This window comes from Leucoraja erinacea, chromosome 4 (assembly GCF_028641065.1).
Source record: "Leucoraja erinacea ecotype New England chromosome 4, Leri_hhj_1, whole genome shotgun sequence".
Classification (NCBI taxonomy): domain Eukaryota; kingdom Metazoa; phylum Chordata; class Chondrichthyes; order Rajiformes; family Rajidae; genus Leucoraja; species Leucoraja erinaceus.
Genome location: NC_073380.1, coordinates 79,483,983 through 79,505,651, shown reverse-complemented (window position 1 = coordinate 79,505,651; position 21,669 = coordinate 79,483,983). Strand labels below are relative to the sequence as shown.

At 42.9% G+C, this 21,669-nt stretch overlaps 1 protein-coding gene across 3 annotated transcripts in view; it reads left to right on the top strand.

The window, feature by feature from the left end:
• Window positions 1-260: 260 nt before the first annotated feature.
• enpp2 (ectonucleotide pyrophosphatase/phosphodiesterase 2) overlaps window positions 261-21,669 on the top strand; it is a 97,054-nt gene continuing 75,645 nt past the window's right edge. Inside the window, exons 1-7 of one of the 3 annotated variants that reach the window (XM_055634609.1) lie at window positions 261-782; window positions 944-1,040; window positions 6,320-6,475; window positions 6,916-6,963; window positions 12,599-12,724; window positions 13,677-13,737; window positions 16,233-16,330. In XM_055634609.1, the coding sequence (XP_055490584.1) occupies window positions 750-782; window positions 944-1,040; window positions 6,320-6,475; window positions 6,916-6,963; window positions 12,599-12,724; window positions 13,677-13,737; window positions 16,233-16,330 (619 nt within the window). In that variant the 5' untranslated portion in view covers window positions 261-749. The remainder of the gene's footprint in view (window positions 783-943; window positions 1,041-6,319; window positions 6,476-6,915; window positions 6,964-12,598; window positions 12,725-13,676; window positions 13,738-16,232; window positions 16,331-21,669) is intronic. The other 2 variants (XM_055634610.1, XM_055634611.1) reach the window with 2 other exon arrangements.

Sequence of the window (21,669 nt, the reverse complement as noted above, 5' to 3'; positions counted from 1 at the left end):
CCAGAGATGCTGCCTGTGCCGCTGAGTTACTCCAGCATGTTGTGTCTTATCTTCAAGGTAAACCAGCATCTGCAGTTCCTCCCTCCACAGAGGTCACGGTTTGTTTCGGCAGTGCGTGTCAGGGAAAGGAAACGATCTTTTCACCTTGGGACCGTGCCCTGGGCTGAAGTGGTTGATGTTTACTGACCAGTGTGTGTGTGTGGCCGGCTACCCTCAAGCCATGAGATTGCGACAGCCTCTATTTTGCCTGCTGCTTGTGCTGTGTCGGTGGGCGGGGGGAATGGAGAAAGCTGCCAGACAGGAAGCCCGCACAAACGCACTGCTCCCAAACAAACGGCGTTTTAAAAGAGACCCTGCCTGCCAACGGGGGCAGCTGGACATCGCACGGCTTGCAGCAGACAAAGAGCTCACTCTTTGGGGTTGAACAACATGCCTTTGAAACACAACAGTGCTTAGCGGCTCTAGCTCTGCCAGTAGCAGAGACCCGTCAGCGCAAAGTCAAGGCACAAAAGATAACACGTGCAGGCTTTTTCTGATGATTGCAAGGGAAAGTTTGCACGACGTGGCAAAAAAGGTTATTTTCGTTGAAGTTCAGGTGTAACTGTTTAAAACAAAAAAAAAGTAGATCTAGAGTTGAAAGATGTTAACGTCAGATTGAGGAGAGCAGAAGGGAAGAGATTATCAACAGCTTGGGCAGGTGGGCAGCCGTCCGAGGCGAGGTTGGAGCAGGGGGTTCCTCCGAGGCAACCATGTGGATCAGCAGTGAGCTGAAACTGTCCCAGGTGAGTGAGTGTTGGAACCGGGGATGGGCACCTTTGTGCCCGGCTACCGCGGGGAACGCACAAGTTTAGCCGCATAGAGCGTTAAAAAAAATAGTCGCAAAGTCTCAGACAATTCGTATTTGTCTTCAATTGCACATTATTAAAGCCTGCCCTGTTTGCAGATCCTCTCGCTGTTAACGTTGGTAGCCGGGGTAAATGTTTGCCATGGATATGGGTTGCGCCGCTTGCAGAGATCAGGAGACACGAACAATCGTGAAGGTACTTTTAACTCTTGTTTATTCCCATTCGCATGGGTTCGAGTTGTTTAAGCGAGAAAATGCCAGTAGTACATAAGTCATCACCGTGACCAGCTATGAAAACCTCTGTTTTGAGGTCTACTACTCGTTGACTTGCATTTCCAATCATTTGACATGACACAAATGTTAACTGCGCTTTTAAATCTTGCATTCTATATATATACACACACACATATATATATATATATATATATAATGAATGAGCAGTATTCTGATAACGTCTGTTTATTTCAGCAGCGTGGCGAGTAGTGCGTGTCAGTTACCCACGCACAGGTTGACAGCAAGATTCGGAAACTTACAGGGATACCTTTACTCTTGTGAACGCAGCAACTGGTTTTAGCGCTGCGTGCCGCAAAGTCGTCTAGTGCTGTTAATTATTGTCCAGTTCAACACAGTAACAATGATAATGATGATTATATTGCAGAACCGGCTGTTCTAATCGGTGGAAAACGCTTCAATAAACGGACCAAGAAGCACCACAATCTATTAGGGTGTTTACGAAGCTTTGAAATATATAAACGAATTAGAGGTTTAACTTTTTTTTTACCTTTTCTTCAGTAGAGATTGTAATCATTCAAATGACATGAGAGCGTCTTAAATTGCGTTTAATAAATGCGAGTTTAATCGGATTATATCATGCGCTTGTCTCGTCGTCGCTCAGAGTGCAGAATGGTGCCTGTTTACAACGAGGGACCAACCTGCTCGTCTCACTAAGAAGCCTGGGACGTTAAAGTTACATTCGTTCTCTACGTTATTTTTCCGTTTCTCGCAGTGGAGTAACGTCACACATTGAGCATATTAGAATGAAACTAAAAGAGATTGAAATGTTCATTCCAAACCTTACCAATGATTGTAAATAAGATTGTGAGAGGGAAGCCGGTGAAAGGGGCTCGACCCGGAATGTCACCTCTTCCTTCTCTCCAGAGATGCTGCGTGACCCGCTGAGTTACTCCAGCTTTTTGTCTATCTTCGGTTTAAACCAGCATTTCACTTCCTTCCTGCACAAAGGGCATTTGGAGCCAAAGCCTGATTTAACATGTTTTAGATTTAACATTGGGAGCTATTCTTTCAACTGTAGAAAATATAGATTTTAGTTGTTCAGAAAATTCATTTAGTGAACCTCCACCTGGTGATGAATTATCAAATTGTAATAGTAATACATTAAAGTCAAAAGCAAGGTTTTTTTGTTATTACAATTTCCAGAAATCCTCAGTATTATGCATCTTATATTTCTAATGGAACAATCATTCCTGTGGAGGAAGGAACTGCGGATGCTGGTTTAAACCGAAGATAGATCTGTTCCGGAGATAAGACACAAAATGCTTGAGTAGCTCAGCGGGACAGGCAGCATCTCTGGAGAGAAGGAATGGGTGATGTTTCGGGTCGAGTCTGAAGAAGGGTCTTGACCCGAAACGTCACCCATTCCTTCTTTCCAGAGATGCCGCCTGTCCCGCTGAGTTACTCCAGCATTTTGTGTCTTATCTCCGGAACAATTATTACTTTTGTTTTAGACAATAGACAATGTCAACAGTTTGGGCAGGTGAGCAGTCGTCCGAGGTTTTACTTCCATTTGTAACTGTCAAATCTGACAGCATCAGCTTTTGAAAATGTCCACAGTGTCATTGCATTATTTATATCACAATTTATACCATGTGAGATTTTACCACTGCAATTTTGAACTGAAATTGCTTATTCTTATCTAAAATTTGGTATATTTTGTGGAATATTTGCATATTAAAATTATACTTTAGAATTGATTGTTAAAATTGTTAATAATCTGATTAAAAAATCCAGTGATTATTCAAATAGATGTAGCTAACTAGAAAGGAAATTGCAGTTGAAACAAATTGAACGTTGAAAGAGATCACATTTTCAGATGGGAAACAACTCTATAGGTGCTAACCGGAATTAAAATTTTATTTGCATTAAAATGGGATAGCATTTAATATATTTAATATGGTAGCATTTAATACATTTTTGAAAATGAGAGTTTTAAAATTCAAAAATGTTAAAATTCAATATAAATGCTATATTAACAATATATTTGTGAAGAATAATATACAGACAGCTTAATCCAGGAGTGACAACCACCAAGTAATTACTTTAACCTACATAGGTGTTTTTATGACAAGTAGATTTACATTGTTACTCTGTCTACTCTCGGGGATTGCATTACTCTTGTTAATCATTCATTAGAGCATTGACTTCTTAAATCTTCCTGGACCTTGATATCTGACATAGAAACATGGAACCAGGTTCCTCTGTTAATTTGGAGGCATGACAGTTAAAAAAAAAAAGCCTTTTTGTTATTTTAAGAGAGCAATGCCATTTCACCACCAGATGTAAAGTAACTGGTCAACTTTTGCAGTTTATGTTGTTATGTGGGACTCCTGGTGAGATAATTCTTAGTTAATTAGTAATCTCACAAAAACAAATGTTCTTAATTGCTATCCAAATTGAACTAAATTAAGATTAAATAGCGTCCTATAATATATTTTGGAATCTTAAGAAAGAAATTAGAAAAGCTAAAAGAAGATATGAGGTTGCTTTGGCAAGTAAGGTGAAAGTAAATCCAAAAGGTTTCTACAGCTATATTAATAGCAAAAGGATAATGAGGGATAAAATTGGTCCATTGGAGAGACAGAGTGGACAGCTATCTGGAGAGCCAAAAGAGATGGGGGAGATATTGAACAATTTTTTTTCTTCGGTATTCACCAAGGAGAAGGATATTGAATTATGTGAGGTAAGGGAAACTAGTAGAGTAGCTATGGATACTATGAGTTTCAAAGTAAAAGAAGTACTGACACTTTTGAAAAATATAAAAGTGGATAAGTCTTCAGGTCCTGACAGGATATTCCCTAGGACATTGAGGGAAGTTAGTGTAGAAATAGCCGGGGCTATGACAGAAATATTTCAAGTGTCATTAGAAACGGGAATAGTCCCCGAGGATTGGCGTACTGCGCATGTTGTTCCATTGTTTAAAAAGGGTTCTAAGAGGAAACCTAGCAATTATAGACCTGTTAGTTTGACTTCAGTGGTGGGCAAATTAATGGAAAAGATACTTAGAAATAATATATATAAGCATCTGGATAAACAGGGTCTGATTAGGAACAGTCAACATGGATTTGTGCCTGGAAGGTCATGTTTGACTAATCTTCTTGAATTTTTTGAAGAGGTTACTAGGGAAATTGACGAGGGTAAAGCAGTGGATGTTGTCTATATGGACTTTAGTAAGGTTCCTCATGGAAGGTTGGTTAAGAAGGTTCAACTGTTGGGTATAAATGCAGGAGTAGCAAGATGGATTCAACAGTGGCTGAATGGGAGATGCCAGAGAGTAATGGTGGATGGCTGTTTGTCGGGTTGTAGGCAGGTGACTAGTGGGGTGCCTCAGGGATCTGGGTTGGGTCCTTTGTTGTTTGTCATGTACATCAATGATCTGGATGAAGGTGTGGTAAATTGGATTAGTAAGTATGCAGATGATACCAAGATAGGGGGTATTGTGGATAATGAAGAGGATTTCCAAAGTCTACAGAGTGATTTAGGCCATTTGGAAGAATGGGCTGAAAGATGGCAGGTTGAGTTTAATGCTGATAAATGTGAGGTGCTACACCTTGGCAGGACAAATCAAAATAGGACGTACATGGTAAATGGTAGGGAATTGAAGAATGCAGTTGAACAGAGGGATCTGGGAATAACCGTGCATAGTTCCTTGAAGGTGGAATCTCATATAGACAGGGTGGTAAAGAAAGCTTTTGGTATGCTAGCCTTTATAAATCAGAGCATTGAGTATAGAAACTGGGATGTAATGTTAAAATTGTACAAGGCATTGGTGAGACCAAATCTGGAGTATGGTGTACAATTTTGGTTGCCCAATTATAGGAAGGATGTCAACAAAATAGAGAGAGTACAGAGGAGATTTACTAGAATGTTGCCTGGGTTTCAACAACTAAGTTACAGAGAAAGGTTGAATAAGTTAGGTCTTTATTCTTTGGAGTGCAGAAGGTTAAGGGGGGATTTCATAGAAGTCTTTAAAATGATGAGAGGGATAGACAGAGTTGATGTGGACAAGCTTTAGGGAAGATTCAAACAAGAGGACATGACTTCAGAATTAAGGGACAGAAGTTTAGGGGTAACATGAGGGGGAACTTCTTTACTCAGAGAGTGGTAGCGGTGTGGAATGAGCTTCCAGTGGAAGTGGTGGAGGCAGGTTCGTTGGTATCATTTAAAAATAAATTAGATAGGCATATGGATGAGAAGGGAATGGAGGGTTATGGTATGAGTGGGGCTAAGGGAAAATAATTGTTCGGCATGGACTAATGGGGCCGAGATGGCCTGTTTCCATCCTGTAATTGTTATATGGTTATATATACTAGAATAACTCAAAAAAATAGTGAAGTTCAAAAGCCCCCATATCAAAAACACTAGTGCCGTTTTACATTACAGTTATCTTGCAGTGTCAACCACATCACTGATTCAAAGGACACACAATTGTAGGGCTCTGCATAGTTTTCACATTCTACTTATGTTCTATAGATACTTCAACTTTTCATCAATATTACATTTTGAATAGCTGTTGAGCATTTGTGGCTGAATAGATTAAAGTTTTCCTTCGCAGACCATATGTTTTGCCTTTTCACTCTGTGGCCTTCTGAGATTAACCGTGTCTTGAGAGGACAAACTGGAAGCAACTATGTATGTTTTCTGCAAGAATTTGTTTTGTTTCTGTGGAGGGTGAGTGGGTGAAACCTGTTGGTACCAAAAGGATGGAATCTTAAAAATAGTTATCTTAATGTTTCAAGCACATTGGACGCAGTTTGAATGAGCCCACACCTTGACCAAATGTTTTTGGTGTTTGCACACTTGTTTTAATCTAAATCATTTTTTTGTTTGATCTTATCCTACAATTCATAAGTAATTTACTTTCTTAACGTGTAAAATGAGTTCGTGCATCCAAAAAAGCTCACAGTCTTGATTTGCCACACATTAGTCACTTGTAAATTTCAAGTGGAGGGTTTGTAGCATAATTAGTGCACCTTTAGCTATTTCAATCATAATTCTCATCTCTCTTAATTAAATGACGACGCATGTATTGAAGCAGGTAGAACACATTTCTGAACACATTTTGTGGTTGTCTACATGCAATATTATTTTATAGGGAAATAAATTCAAACGATTTTCTGGATTATTTGGCTAACTAAAGAGTGCTATCCCTAACTGATGTTTATGTTTTGTTTCACACAGTTCTTTCAGATGCAGCCCGAGCTACTGCTGCAGGGTCATGCAGCAGCAGATGTTTTGAACTGCAAGAGGCAACCCCACCCAACTGTCGCTGTGACAATTTGTGCAAAAGTTATAACAGCTGCTGTTTAGATTTTGATCAACTTTGTTTGAAGACAGGTACTAATTCAGAGATGAACATGCTTTTAGTTGTATGTTCAAACAATTTTATATTCGAGGGCTTGTTACCCTCTCACTAGTTTCCCCTCGGCATCCTTGTGTCATGGTTCACTTGTGGTTGAGAAGGAACTTTGAGGTTGGAATTGGCTTTTCCTGTCTCTTGCTTCAACCTAGCACTTCATCATTGCAGTCTCTCTGCAGTGATTCTTGTAAGCTCCTGCTATACTGCATGACAATGTAACTAAGACGGGCATGCTGTACACTGTGCGGCATAGTAATGCAATATTTCTCCTCAACTAATTGTGCACTTTTCACCTTCTTCAAAATCAAAACATTGGAATGCAAGTTGAAATGAGATCCCATCTAAATATATGGTTCTGATACCCGAATAAAATAGTCCGATGTATTTTTGTTATCTCCCCATTTTCTCCCCTCTTTAGGTCACTCTTTTCCATCTCGTCTCAACCCTCGATCCAGAGGGCAGGCAGGTGAGTTAGCTGGATTCAAAATATTTAATCTTGATATAGTGTGAGCATGTCGTGATGTATTATATTGTAAATCTATTTTTGAATAAACGCTTGTATAATAATGGGCCCATTTAAGTGGCCAGTGTTTTAGCAAGAATATTATGGTCCTCCAATAAGGTAATAGTCAATAAGATCCAAATGCAACCATGCCTATTTATACTTGCCTGCCCTCTTCAGGTGACTTTAACAAATACTCACACACAACCCACGTTCAGCTACCTATGGAAATCACTTTCCTCTCAGAGAGGTGTTAGCTTGGACCAAATCCTGACTTTCTGTCATCAGCTAATGCACAAGTTTCAATTAGTGAAGCAGTGGGTCACCTGTCTTCCAATAAGCAAGTGATAAGCCTCTTAAGCTTGTCTTCCAGTAGATTCGGTCTTGCAAATTGTTGGTTCTTGAAGGACAATTTTATGCCTCTGATCATGACATCGGAAAATCTACAGCCAGAGCATTGTATCCAGACAAGTTGGTAAATGTTGTATGGAAAGAAAAAAAAAAATCTTTGCAACCATTTATCAACGTAATTGTCAGTTGGCAACAGTTCTCAAAGCATGCTGTTCATAGGTTGGTGCTTTAACAAATTGGTAAGTCATGAGTCCAGACATAGGTTGGCTACACTGAAAAAGTATGGTGTTGCCTATATGATGCTTTTTCACAGAGTACAATCGATGTGTGATGCTCTATAATGCTGCTACATGCATCCCAGTTGCTACTGCATTCGACAAAGTTACACAGTTCTGACCAGTTTTATTTGTTCATGTCCAGAAGCTTCGGAGAAAGTTGGCTGTTTGCTTTATTTCATGAGGATGCATATGTGCTTAGTTAGACAGTGTGGAAATGGGCCCTTTGGCCCAACTTACCCAGGTCTACCAACATGTCCCATCCACACTACACCTCACCAATGTCTTATACAATTGTAACATTCTTTACTCAATACTCCGAGTATGGGGTGATTTATTTCATATACTAGGTGTAAGTTTCCTCTAATTGTGGAAAGATTAGCAGTTGTTTACTTTGGAAGGGAAGACGTTGAGACATATAACAGTTTGAGGCATATTGAGCAGACAGAAGGTCCAGACTAGTGGGTTAAAGTAATTGGTGAAACATTGAGAGGGAAGTTGAAGTGATTTTCGCCCAAAGGATAGAGGGGACAGAAAGTATCTGGGTGTGTGCTTGAAATGCTGAAATCTTAGTCCTGTACAGTCAGTTGTGAAGTGGGGTTGAAATGGGCAGCTCAGTCATGGTCGTACATGACAAGATAGAAACAAATCTCCCTGTAATGATTCCCCAATTGGATGTATAGGAAGGAACTGCAGATGCTGGTTTAAACCGAAGATAGACACAAAATGCTGGAGTAACTCAGCGGGACAGGCAGCATCTCTGGAGAGAAGGAATGGGTGACGTTTCGAGTCAGACTGACGAATGGTCTGGATCCGAAACATCACCCATTCTTTGTCTCCAGAGATCCTGCCTGTCGCGCTGAGGTACTCCAGCATTTTGTGTCTACCCCCAATAGGATGTAATGGTATGAAATGAACTGATGTGGAATGCAAATCCCTCTGCTGGGATAAAATGGTGGACCTGGTCCAGGGAAACTGAGTTCCCAATCACATGCGCTTGTTGTATAAATGGACCATATTCTCATCTCCGTGAGATAAAAATCCAAGGCCAGCAAAGAACAAGGACTTTTCTGTATTCACACTGTCAATTTAAAAAAACTTTTTTTTTTTGTGCCATTGTTTGAAAATTGGGTAACTTGTTGTTCTCACTTCCCCATTATGAACACTTAAATACTTCTTGATAAGATTACCCTTCTTGGCCAGTAGCTGAAACACTTCAATATAAGTTGGTCCATTTGGTAGAATTCCAGCCTTTGAGTTAGCAGGTTGTAATTACAATTTGCAATCCAATGACCTGTCGTTGTGTCTTAGATTTATACAGCACAGAAACAGGCCGTTTGTCTCGAGTCATTCCTACTGACCAAGGTGCTTTTCTGAGCTAGTCCCTTTAGCCTGCATATTTGGCCCATGTATCTTTAAATCTTTCCTACTTATGAACATGTACAGATGTCTTGTAAACATTGCAATTCTTCCAAACCTTTTTATTTCCTCTGCCAGCTAATCCTATCTACTGTACTGCCTTCTGTGTAAAAAAACATGCTTTTCAGGTCCACTTTTAAAGTATTTCTTCTCTAACCTTAAACATATACTCTCTAGTTTCCGTCTCCTCACTCTTGGGGGAAAAAGACTGACCATGCATCTCATCGATGCCCCTCATGATTTTATATACCTCAATCAGGTCATCCCTCAGCATCCTACACTCAGAGGGGGGAACCCCAGCCAGATTAGCCTGACTAATCTTCTGGAATTTTTTGAGGATGTAACAAGTAAAATGGATAAGGGAGAGCCAGTGGATGTGGTGTATCTGGACTTTCAGAAAGCCTTTGGTAAGGTCCCACACAGGAGAATAGTGGGCAAAATTAGAGCACATGGTATTGGGGGTCGGGTAATGACATGGATAGAAAATTGGTTGGCAGACAGGAAACAATGAGTAGGAATTAACGGGTCCGTTTCAGAATGGCAGACTGTGACTAGTGGGGTACCGCAAGGCTCGGTGCTTGGACCCCAGTCATTTACAATATATATTAATGATTTAGATGAAGGAATTAAAAGTAACATGAGCAAATTTGCAGATGACACAAAGCTGGGTGGCAGTGTGAACCGTGAAAAGGATGCTATGGGGATGCAGGGTGACTTGGATAGGTTGGGTGAGTGGGCAGATGCATGGCAGATGCAGTTTAATGTAGATAAATGTGAGGTTATCCATTTTGGTGGCAAGAACACAAAGGCAGATTATTATCTGAATGGTGTCAGATGAGGAAAAGGGGAAGTGCAACAAGACTGGGTGTCTTTGTACACCAGTCACTGAAAGTAAGCATGCAGTTACAGCAGGCAGTGAAGAAAGTGAATGGCATGTTGGCCTTCATAACGAGAGGATTTGAGTATTGGAGCAAAGAGATCCTTCTGCAGTTGTACAGGGCCATGGTGAGATCACACCTGGAGTAATGTGTGCAGTTTTGGTCTCCTAATCTGATGAAGGACATTCTTGCTATTGAGGGAGTGCAACGTAGGTTCACCAGGTTAATTCCCGGGATGGCGGGACTGTCATATGATAACAGAATGGATGACTGGGTTTGTACTCACTGGAATTTAGAAGGATGAGAGGGAATCTTATAGAAACATATAAGATTTTTAGGGGATTGAACAAGCTAGGAGCAGGAAACGTTCTCGATGTTGGTTGAGTCCAGAACCAGGGGCCACAGTTTAAGAATAAGGGGTAGGCCATTTAGAACTGAGATGAGGAAAAAGGTTTTCACCCAGAGAGTTGTGAATTTGTGGAATGCCCTGCTGACTCAGAAGGCAGTGGAGACCGATTCACTGGATGCATTCAAAAGAGAGCTCTTAGGACTAGAGGAAGCACGGGATATGGGGAGAAGGCAGGAATGGGATAATGATTGTGGTTGATCGGCCATGATCACATTGAATGGCAGTGCTGGCTTGAAGGGCCAAATAGCCTACTCCTGCACCTATTTTCTATGTTTCTATCTATGTTCCTATCCGGTCTCTCCTCAGCTCTATGTCCTCCTGTCCTGGCAACTTGCTTGTGAATCTTTTCTGCACTCTCTCAAATTTAATTTCAGCCCTCCTCTGTCATGATGATGAGTACTACACGCAATATTCCATATGCAGTCTCAACAATGTTTTATACACATGTAAGATGATATCCCAACTCCAGCACACAATGCCAAATCCAATGAAGGCAAGCATACCATAATCCATCTTCACCATTGCTGCTGCACCCGCTGAGATTCTCCAGCATTTTTGTCTACCTTCGATTTTCCAGCATCTGCAGTTCCTTCTTAAACATTTCACCATTGATCTACCCCTTCTGTTGCCACTTTCTATCTACATGTACCCCTATTCTCTGCTCCTTGATGTCATCTTCTCGTGTCCCCTTTTTGATTCTCTTAAAGAATGCTCCTACATCCTTTATGCTCCTCAAGGGCTTCACTTGATGCCAGCTGCTATACCATTCCATATGCCTCTTTTTTCTGACTTCAGCCTCAATATCCGTCAACAGCCAAGGTTTCCTAATCCTGCCAACCTTACCCCTCACTCTGTTAGGGATGTACTGGCCATGAACTCTCCCAATCTCACTTTTAAAAACCTCCCAGTTGGCAGACATCTCTTTATCCGCCAAAGGCCTTCCCCATTCAACCTTTGCAAGTTTTAGTCTAATGCCATCAGAATTAGCCTTGTCCCAATTTAGGACTGAAATTAGCGGTCCAGTCATTTCTTTTTCCATAACTATTAATGCTGATAGAATTATGGTCACTTTTTCCAAAGTGCTCCCCACTTAAGTCACTTGCCCAAACTCATTTCCCAAGAGGGAGTCAATAGACAAAATGTGCAGGAGTAGGCCATTCGGCCCTTCGAGCCAGCATCGCCATTCACTGTGATCATGGCTGACCATCCCCAATCAGTACCCCGTTCCTGCCTTCTCCCCATATCTATTGACTCTGCTATCTTTAAGAGCTCTATTTAACTCTCTCTTGAAAGCATCCAGAGAATAGGCCTCCATTGCCTTCTGAGGCAGAGAATTCCACAGATTCCCTTCTCCATTAGGGCCATCTGCATATAGATTGAGAAGACTTTCCTGGTCACATTAACAAATCGTGCAAGGGCTTAGATGGGGCACAGAGGCGTTCCCTGCGCCCCAAAAAACAAGGCTAACATTCCAATGCAAATGGACAATGTGTGATTTCATCAGAAGAGTTTGCCTTTCAGAGGTGTTTGTTTGATGGAAGAGATCCCATCAGACAATTTAATTGCCATCAGTAAAACAGCTGTTAATTCATCGGGTCAGGAAGCATCTCTGGAGAAAAGGAATGGGTGACGTTTTGGGTCGAGACCCTTCATCAGACTTTTCTCCAGAGATGCTGCCTGACCCTCTGAGTTCCTCCAGCATGTAGTGTATCTTTAGTGTAAAACAGCATCTGCAGTTCCTTCTTGCACAGCTGTTAATTCATTGCAGCTTGTGGGTGTTGTGTTTAATTTGATTGTTGAGTTTCCGAAATCATAGCGATCACTACACATCCTGAAAGTGTGTATTTACCTTTTGTGCTTAAGAATAACAACAATATACATGAAAGATTGCAATTACTTATCATCTTTCTTTAATCTGGTGTTCTAAAGTTTGGATCTATCGATTGCAATAGAATCACATTTTAAAAGTAGGATGCAACAATGCAGCTTATCTTATTTTGTATTTAACAATGCTGACTAAGGGTGGCTATCTTGGCACCAATGTGTGACTAGACATCTTATAAAACTTGTGTTGTGCGTAACAGGTGGAAATGCAGTAATAATGATTATCAAAATGAATTCTGTGTTGATTTGTGCAATATATTAATCAAAAATATGAAAAAAACAATTCAAAGATGGGAGAAGTGATGATTGTAATTAGGAACATCTCTGAATATTTGGGTGGCTGGTGAATATTTTAATGATGCAGCGATTGCCACGTGTTTCAGGTCGTGGATGGGAATGTAGCAAAGAACGGTGCGGGGAAGCCCGGAATGAAGATTTTGTTTGCCAGTGTTCTGAAGATTGCATGAGCAGGGGAGATTGCTGCACTAACTATAAAGTCACTTGCAAAGGTAATCTCAAGATTTTTACTATCCTCGCAAGAAGCTAAATGTGGTATGAGCCCTGTTTTTTGTGAGCATAGATTGTCAAGGTCAGTACCTCCCGATTTCCTGTTCCAAATTTTAATGGAGGGAAAGAAAGGTCTTGACCCGAATCATCACCCGTTCCTTCTCTCCAGAGATGCTGCCTGTCCGGCTGAGTTACTCCAACATTTTGTGTCTATCTTCGAAAATAAAAGCTCTCTAATTCATTTCTGAGTTTCAGTAAATTCTACCTGCCAATTGCTTTCTTTTGGCAGTTGAGAAAGTCAAGAAGATTGAACCGTGGGTTGCCAACTGATAAAGTCCACTATTTTAATGCAAGCTTTTCCTCCTGTGTTCATTCATTATTGCATTTGTAGGGTTATTTAGTTTTTGAATGTGTGCAATAGGGAAACTACTGCCGATAGATGATTTTATTCATGAGAGCAGAATCCTTTGGAAGTAAATGGATTCCTTTGAATATGAACGAGAATCTTCAATAACTGGGTTTGATAATTCTTATAAAACTAAGTGGTAGTGGCCAGAATATTACTGGCCTACTATAGAAAGGAAGTTCTTTCAGAGCATTTGGGTGTGCCTGGTATTTGCTTTGACTATGATTGCTCCTTTGCAGTTTTTTTCCCAACAGAATAAAAATGTTTCAAAATGCACATTTTGTTTTTAATATTTAAAAAATCAATAGCATTTAAAATGCTCTGACCAAATTCAGGAAAGTTCTTACATAAGCACATATTTGCAGATTATATACCATTGTTTTGTGTCTGGGAAAGTAATTAGCAGATCTGATTAATACGTAGACATTTAATCTCTGGAACTAGTCAAAACCAATCATTAATTTACTTTTTAAAACATGAGTTTCTGTTGTGTATATTAATGCTATAATCCAATATTTTGTCAGTCATATGATGAACTTTCCCACCAGGTGAGATTCGCTGGGTCAATGAAGATTGCGAAGATTTGAGAACAATGGATTGTCCAGCAGGGTATGTATAATCCAACATGCAAAACTAGACAGTGATCAAGTTAATTAGTTGGGGAAATCTACATTTGATTAGCATGATTGAGCTGCCATTTGATTACTGCAGAGTTAAGCCTCTATCCCACTACGTGTCCTTGGCACGCTAATTACGCGACCTCATCGTCTTGTTGAGCCGCGACGTTCCCGCGAAGGTCGCTCGCGTCATCATGTGCTCGCACAGACGTCTGGAGTGCGTGACGTCATTTGAAGATGGACACAAAATGCAGGTGTAACTCAGCGGGACCGGCAGTATCACTGGAGAGAAGAAATGAATGATGTTTCCGGTCGAGACTCTTCTTCAGTCTGAAAGAAGGGTCTTGTCCCGAAACGTCATTTATTCCTTCTCTCCAGAGATGCTGCCGGTCCCGCTGAGTTACTCCTGCATTTTGTGTTATCTTCAATTTTCTTGGCCCTGCTCTGGGAGTAGAAGTGGGGGCGGATCCGGACCGCAACGGCTGTGAGCCCCAGGCCGAGTTCGGCGATCGTTTGCCTGCTTCTGCTACTGTTGGAGGTGAGATGTTGCGTCGCGCCAGGGTCTTGGGCCTGTCCCACTTTGGCCGTCAGTTACGCGACAGGCCGTTGGCGCGTGAAGATTTTGTTCGCTGCAAACATTTCGGAGCCTGGCGCGATACCGCGCACAACTACATACCCCTCCACGCTTCTCAGTGGGACCTGCCCCGCGCGGCCATACTATGCCCGTGCGCCTCAACGCGATGACGAGGTCGCGTAATTTGCGTGCCAAGGTCACGTAAGTGGGACAGGCCCTTTAATCACATGTACTTTACTTTAATCACCTTCCCTTTGAAGTTAGAATTGTTAATATAACACAAGACCTGTTAATATGTACAGTATGCATCGTCTTGCATTTTACCAATAATATATTGGAATTTCACTTTTGGATGCAGTGATTTGAGTACAAATTGAGTCCAAAAAAAATTTGTTTTTTATAGTGCTTTTTTTGCTGTTCAGACTTAGTCATAGACATTGAGTGATACAGTGTGGAAACAGGCCCTTCAGCCAAACTTGCCCACACTGGCCAACATGTTCTAGCTACACTAATCTGACCTGCCTGTGTTTGGTCCCTATCCCTCCAAACTTGTCCAATCCATGTACCTGTCTAACTGTGTCTTAAATGTTGGGATAGCCCCAGCCTCAACTATGTCCTCTGGCAGCTTGTTCCATACACCCACCATCATTTGTGTGGAAAAGTTATCCCTTGGATTCTTCTTAAATCTTTTCCCCTTCACATTAAACCCATGTCCTCTGGTCCTCGATTCACCTATTCTGGGCAAGAGACTCTGTACATCTACCTGAACTATTCCTTTCATGATTTTATACACCTCTATAAGATCACCCTCATCCTCCTGTACTGCAAGGAACTGAGTCCCAGCCTCCTCAACCTCTCCCTATAGCTCAGCGCCTTGAGCCCTGGCAACACCTTTGTAAATCTTCCCTGAACCCCTTCCAGCTTGACAGCATATTTCCTATAACCTGGTGACCAGAACTGAACACAATATTCCAAATGCGGCCTCACCAATGTCTTATACAACTGCAACATGACCTCCCAACTTCTATACTCAATACTCTGACTGATTAAGGCCAATGTGCCAAAAGCCTTTTTGACCCCATTCCTTATTTGGATATCAGGAAATACCAAATCTCCATATAAACATATAACAATTACACCAAGGAAACAGGCCATATCGACCCTTCTAGTCCTTGCCGAACACATAATCTCCCCTAGTCCCATATACCTGCGCTCAGACCATAACCCTCCATTCCCTTCCCATCCTTATAACTATCCAATTTATTTTTAAATGATAAAAACGAACCTGCCTCCACCACCTTCACTGGAAGCTCATTCCACACTCTCTGAGTAAATTTCACATGAATCTCACATGAACCAGCACCACAAGAAGGTGTTTTGAAATGGCTTTAAAATTGTGTGAATATACATTTCTGCATGAATATGCATTTTATATTTCTGAGTAAACAGATGAAATGTTGCAACTGAATGGTAATTAGTGGTGATGATCACTTAAATTGCATTCAACTAAGTTTTATGTTTTGGTAACTACCTTTTGAATAGTGCAGAAGAAATGTACATTTCCTTCGTATGCCTAGACATGCATACATTTAGTTTACAAATATTTTAGCTTAATGCCATTGATTATTTGAGACCACATCTTCGATTTAGTTTTTATTTGATATCTAACAAAGCAACAGACTTTGTCCATAGGATGACATGACACTGAAATACCGGGATTGCACTTTGCACAGCGTTTCTGACTTGCAAAGTAACGCTCGATTAATTTTTGCTTCCAGGATCCTATCCTTTTCCTAAATGGGAGAATAGCTGTGATTTAGTCATTGTTAATATCCCGAAGTCTAATAGATACATTATCAGAATAGCAATTGCATTGATCCCTTCCGTTAACATTTCTGCTTTGCACATTGCAGCTTTGTTCGGCCACCATTGATCATTTTCTCTGTGGATGGTTTTCGTGCTTCATATATGAAGAAAGGAGGCAAGGTCATGCCCAACATTGAGAAACTAAGTAAGATTGTCTTTAGAAATGCTTTGATTTTATTGAGGATCAGCTAAGATTTGTGCTTACTAAAAGATGGAAAGTTTCTATAATGCCGATCAGAATAAGCTGCACCAAATTTCGATTTAGAAGTAGCGAATGAATTTGTGCTTTAAGCAGCTTGTTTGGGGGGAAGCCGTAAGTCGTGCTGTTTTCTTTTAGAAGCTGGATTATGAACCTGAATTATGCTCGGTCGTAAACTAATATTTGGAAATGATTGGCAGTGGACACTGGTGAAATGATTCAGTCAGAGCTACACAGTGTGGAAAGGGACAATACTGCCCGACTCATCTGAGCCCACCAAGTTGCCTAACCCAGCTGTTCCCGATTGCCTGCACCTGGATTGTCATCCTCCAAACTTTTTCTATCCATGTACCTGTCCAAGTGTCTTTTAAATGTTGTAAACGTGCCTTCTTCTCCAACTTCCTCTGGCAGTTCTTTCCATGTACACTAGTTTAGTTTAGAGATACAGCCCGGAAACGGGCCCTTCGGCCCACTGCATCCGCACCAACTAGCGATCCCCGCACATTAACGCTATCCTACACACTGTAGGGACAATTTACATTTATACTGAGCCAATTAACCAACTACCTGGACGTCTTTGGAATGTGGGAGTAAACCAAAGATCTCGGAGAAAACGCACGCGGTCACGGGGAGAACATACAAACTCTGTCCAGACAGCACCCGTAGTCGGGATCGAACCCGGGTCTCTGGAGCTGCGCCACCCTGCCCGCCCACCGTGATGCTGCTTATATGCATGGCTATCATATAATGTTCTGAACTGCTGAGGCAAAATGGCGCATTACACATGGAGCAGTATTAGTAAAGTAGCTGTTAATATGTCATATGAAAACGATGTCTTAATACGTGATTAGAGTTTTATTTCTGCAGAGGTGTTCATTTGATATCTTAGTCTCTGTAAAACTGACGGTGCTGAATCTGTTACCATGGGCTAATACTTAAGAGAATGTTCACCAAGTAAGAGATAACATTTGAAAATTCTAATAATGCTTAGGGGCATTCAAATTTCCCTAAAAAAACATGAATGCATTTTAGAGTTGATACAGACTGACTCTAGCACCATGAATGGCGCATTTTTAAAATTGGGATCCACTCCAAACTTGGTAAATTTGGTCTGGTTTAGTCTATAGCACTCTGTTACTCCAAACCAGCTTCAAATAATAACATATCTATGTATGGCAATCTACTCTAACATTCAAAGTACATCTTGCACTTGCCTTCCATCCCTAGATTGAAACATAATTTGCAGTTGCAAAGATGACATAATGAGCTGAGAACACTTTGAGGGATCTTGAATGAACTCTCTATGCTAGTATTCAATTCAAAGATCTTTACTAAGCACATCCACTTGATTGCATTTTGTTTTACAAGATTAATCAGGAGCAACAAACAATCTGTTTGAGGAACTCTATGGATCAAGCGGCATTTGTGGGGGGGAAGGAACTGTTGACATTTCAGGTCAATGCACAGTTTTAGGACAATTCCTTTCCTGATCCAGGAGTGGGTTAACATATGATGAGTATTTGACGGCACTGGGCGTCTGTTTGCTGGAGTATAGAAGGATGAGAGGGATCTTATTGAAACGTCTTGCAGTCTTGCGTTCCTATCATACAGCCGACAGGAACTTCTGAACATCGGTTCCTGCAGCTGCAACAACCTTTTGCGCAAACTCCGTCCCGCGCCTGAACTAGCCAGAAGAGTGGAGCAGCGGATCATAGACGGCGACGCAAACGCAAACACCGCCGTGAATGCCGAGGTGGGTTAAAGGCCAGGTTAGAGTTAATGCCACACAGGCTAGCGATTCCTAGCCTTCTTCTCGCCAACGTACGCTCACTGGCAAACAAAACGGAAGAACTCCGGCTACGGATTACCTCCTACAACTGGATCAAGGACTGCAGCATCTTGATCTTCACAGAAACATGGCTTAACATTGACGTTCCTGACAGCGCCATTGAGCTAACAGGGCGTCATTTACTCCGAGCGGACAGGACAACAGACTCCGGTAAGACCAGAGGTGGGGGTCTGTGCATTTATGTAAATAAAGCATGGTGCACGGACACCACCATCATCGAGAGTCACTGCTCAGCTAACCTAGAGTTTCTCAGGGTTAAATGCAGGCCATTCTATCTGCCCAGAAAGTTTACTTCCACTGTTGTGACTGCAGCCTATATTCCTCCGGATGCTAAAGCTAAGCTTGCAATGAAAGAACTGCATACTGCCATTAGCAACACAACCCCGAGGCAGCCTTCATTGTTGCGGGTGACTTCAATCACTCCAACTTGAAGACTGTGCTCCCCAAATTCCACCAACATGTTTCCTTCGTCACTAGAGAAAAAAAGATACTGGACAAAGTTTACACAAACATGGCTGAAGCCAACAAAGCCGTCCCCCTTCCCCACCTTGGACAGTCTGATCAACTCTCATTGTTCCTGCTCCCAAAATACTCTCCACTCATCAGACGTGTTAAACCCACAGCGAGGACAGTTAAAGGCATATCCCACTTACGTGTCCTTGGCACGCAAATCACGCGACCTATTGGTCGCGATGAGCCGTGATGGTCCCGTGAAGGTCGCGCGCGATTTAATGCGTACGCACAGCCGTCTGGAGTGCGTGACGTCATTTGAAGATGGACACAAAGCTGGAGTAACTCAGCGGGGCCGGCAGCATCTCTGGAGGGAAGCAATGGGTGATGTTTTGTGTCGAGACTCTTCTTCAGTCTGAAAAGAAGGGTCTTGACCTGAAACGTCACCCATTGCTTCTCTCCAGAGATGCTGCCAGTCCCGCTAAGTTACTCCTGCATTTTGTGTCCATCTTCGATCGTTTGACTGCTAATGCTGCTGTTGGAGGTGAGACGTTGCGTCACGCCAGGGTCTTGGGCCTATCCCACTTTTGCCATTAATTACGCAACAGGCCGTTGGCGCGTGAAGATTTCATTCGCTACAAATATTTCTGAGCCCTGCGCAATGTCGCACACAACTACATACCCCTCCGCGCTTCTCAGTGGGACCTGCCCCACGTGGTCATACGATGACCGTGCACCTCAACGTGACCACGAGGTCGCGTAATTTGCGAGCCAAGGACACGTAAGTGGGACAGGCCCTTTAAAGTTTGGTCAGAGTGAGTGGACTCCACACTTCAGCAGCGCTTTGACTGGAATGTGTTTGCAGCTCAGGCCATCCTTGACTCCCACACAGACATTGACTCTTATACCTCCTCCGTTTTGGACTTTATCAACTCCACCATTAACAGTGTCACCTCCGCGAAACGGATTACCACCTTCCTGAATCAGAAGCCATGGATGAACAGTTCATCCAGGGCTAACCTGAAGAGGGGCATCAAGAAGACCAAGCACAGCTACAAGCTCAGGATTGAGGAGCACTTCAACAACAACTCCGACCCCCGGCGCTTGTGGCAAGGCATCCAGGCCATCACGGACTACAGACCCACCAACACCACCCCCACATCCAGTGACGCCTCCTTCATTGAGGAGCTTAACCATTTTTATGGCCGCTTTGACAGGGACAATCAAGAGACGGCCATCAAGGCTGTGCTCCCTGCTGATCACCAACCGCTCACACTCACCCCCATCGATGTGCATGCAGCACTGAGCAGGATTAATGCACAAAAGGCTGCTGGCCCTGACGGCATCCCCGGGCGCGTGCTCAGGGCCTGTGCTGCGCAGCTGACAGACGTCTGGACTGACATCTTCAACCTGTCACTTGCCCAAGCAGTTGTCCCCACGTGCCTTAAAACCACCTCCATCATGCCGGTGTCAAAACACTCCATTGTGGCGAGCCTCAACGACTTCCGCCCAGTTGCGCTTACCCCCATCATCACCAAGTGCTTCGAGAGGCTGGTCCTGGCACACCTCAAAAGCTGCCTACCCCCCACACTGGATCCCTATCAGTTTGCCTACCGCAAGAACAGGAGTACAGAGGATGCCATCTCCACGGCACTTCACTCCGCCCTCTCCCCCTTCGACAACAGAGACACCTACGTGAGAATGCTGTTCATCGACTTTAGCTCAGCATTCAACACCATTATCCCCTCTAAACTGATCACCAAACTCAACAACCTGGGTATCGAACCCTCCCTCTGCAACTGGATATTGGACTTTCTAACCAACAGACCCCAGTCTGTAAGGTTAGGCAATGTGACCTCCTCAAAACTCACCCTGAACACCGGCGTTCCACAGGGATGTGTGCTGAGCCCCCTCCTCTACTCCCTCTTCACCTACGTCTGCACACCTGTACATGGTACTAACACCATCATCAAGTATGCAGATGATACAACGGTGATTGGCCTCATCAGCGACAAAGATGGGTCGGCCTATAGGGAGGAGGTCCAGTTCCTAGCAGCATGGTGCGCTGACAACAACCTGGCCCTTAACTCCAAGAAGACCAAGGAGCTCATTGTAGACTTCAGGAAGTCCAGAGGCGGCACGCACACCCCCATCCACATTAACGGGACGGAGGTGGAACGTGTTTCTAGCTTCAGGTTTCTGGGGGTCAACATCTCCGATGACCTCTCTTGGACCCACAATACCTCAACACTGGTCAAGAAGGCTCACCAGCATCTCTTCTTCCTGAGGAGACTAAAGAAGGTCCATCTGTCTCCTCAGATCCTGGTGAACCTCTACCGCTGCACCATCGAGAGCATCCTTACCAACTGTATCACAGTATGGTATGCAACTGCTCTGTCTCCGACCGGAAAGCACTGCAGAGGGTGGTGAAAAATGCCCAATTCATCACCGGTTCCTCACTCCCCTCCATTGGGTCTGTTCAGAGCAAGCGATGTCTGCGAAGGGCGCGCAGCATCGTCAAGGACTGCTCTCACCCCAACTACAGACTGTTGACCCTCCTCCCATCTGGGAGGCGCTACAGGTCTCTCCGTTGCCGGACCAACAGGTTCAGGAACAGCTTCTTCCCTGCTGTTGTTACATTACATAACTCCACGCCTTCGTGAATGCCCCATGTCCAGGACCAGAGGTCATAGCCTCAGAATTAAAGGACGTTCCTGTCGGAAGGAGATGAGGAGGAATTTCTTTAGTCAGAGGGTGGTGAATCTGTGGAATTCATTGCCACAGGCGGCTGTGGAGGCCAAGTGAGAATGGAGGCCAGAATGGCCTAATTCTGCCCCTAGAACTTATGATCTTATCGATGCTAAATGTTAATAAACTGAGTCCCGCAGGTTGCTCCAGATTCCGGTATCTGCAGCCTCTGGTGTCTCTACTTCTCCTTCATGAATACTTCAGTCAACTTTCACCTTATTTGAGAGGAATCCTATCA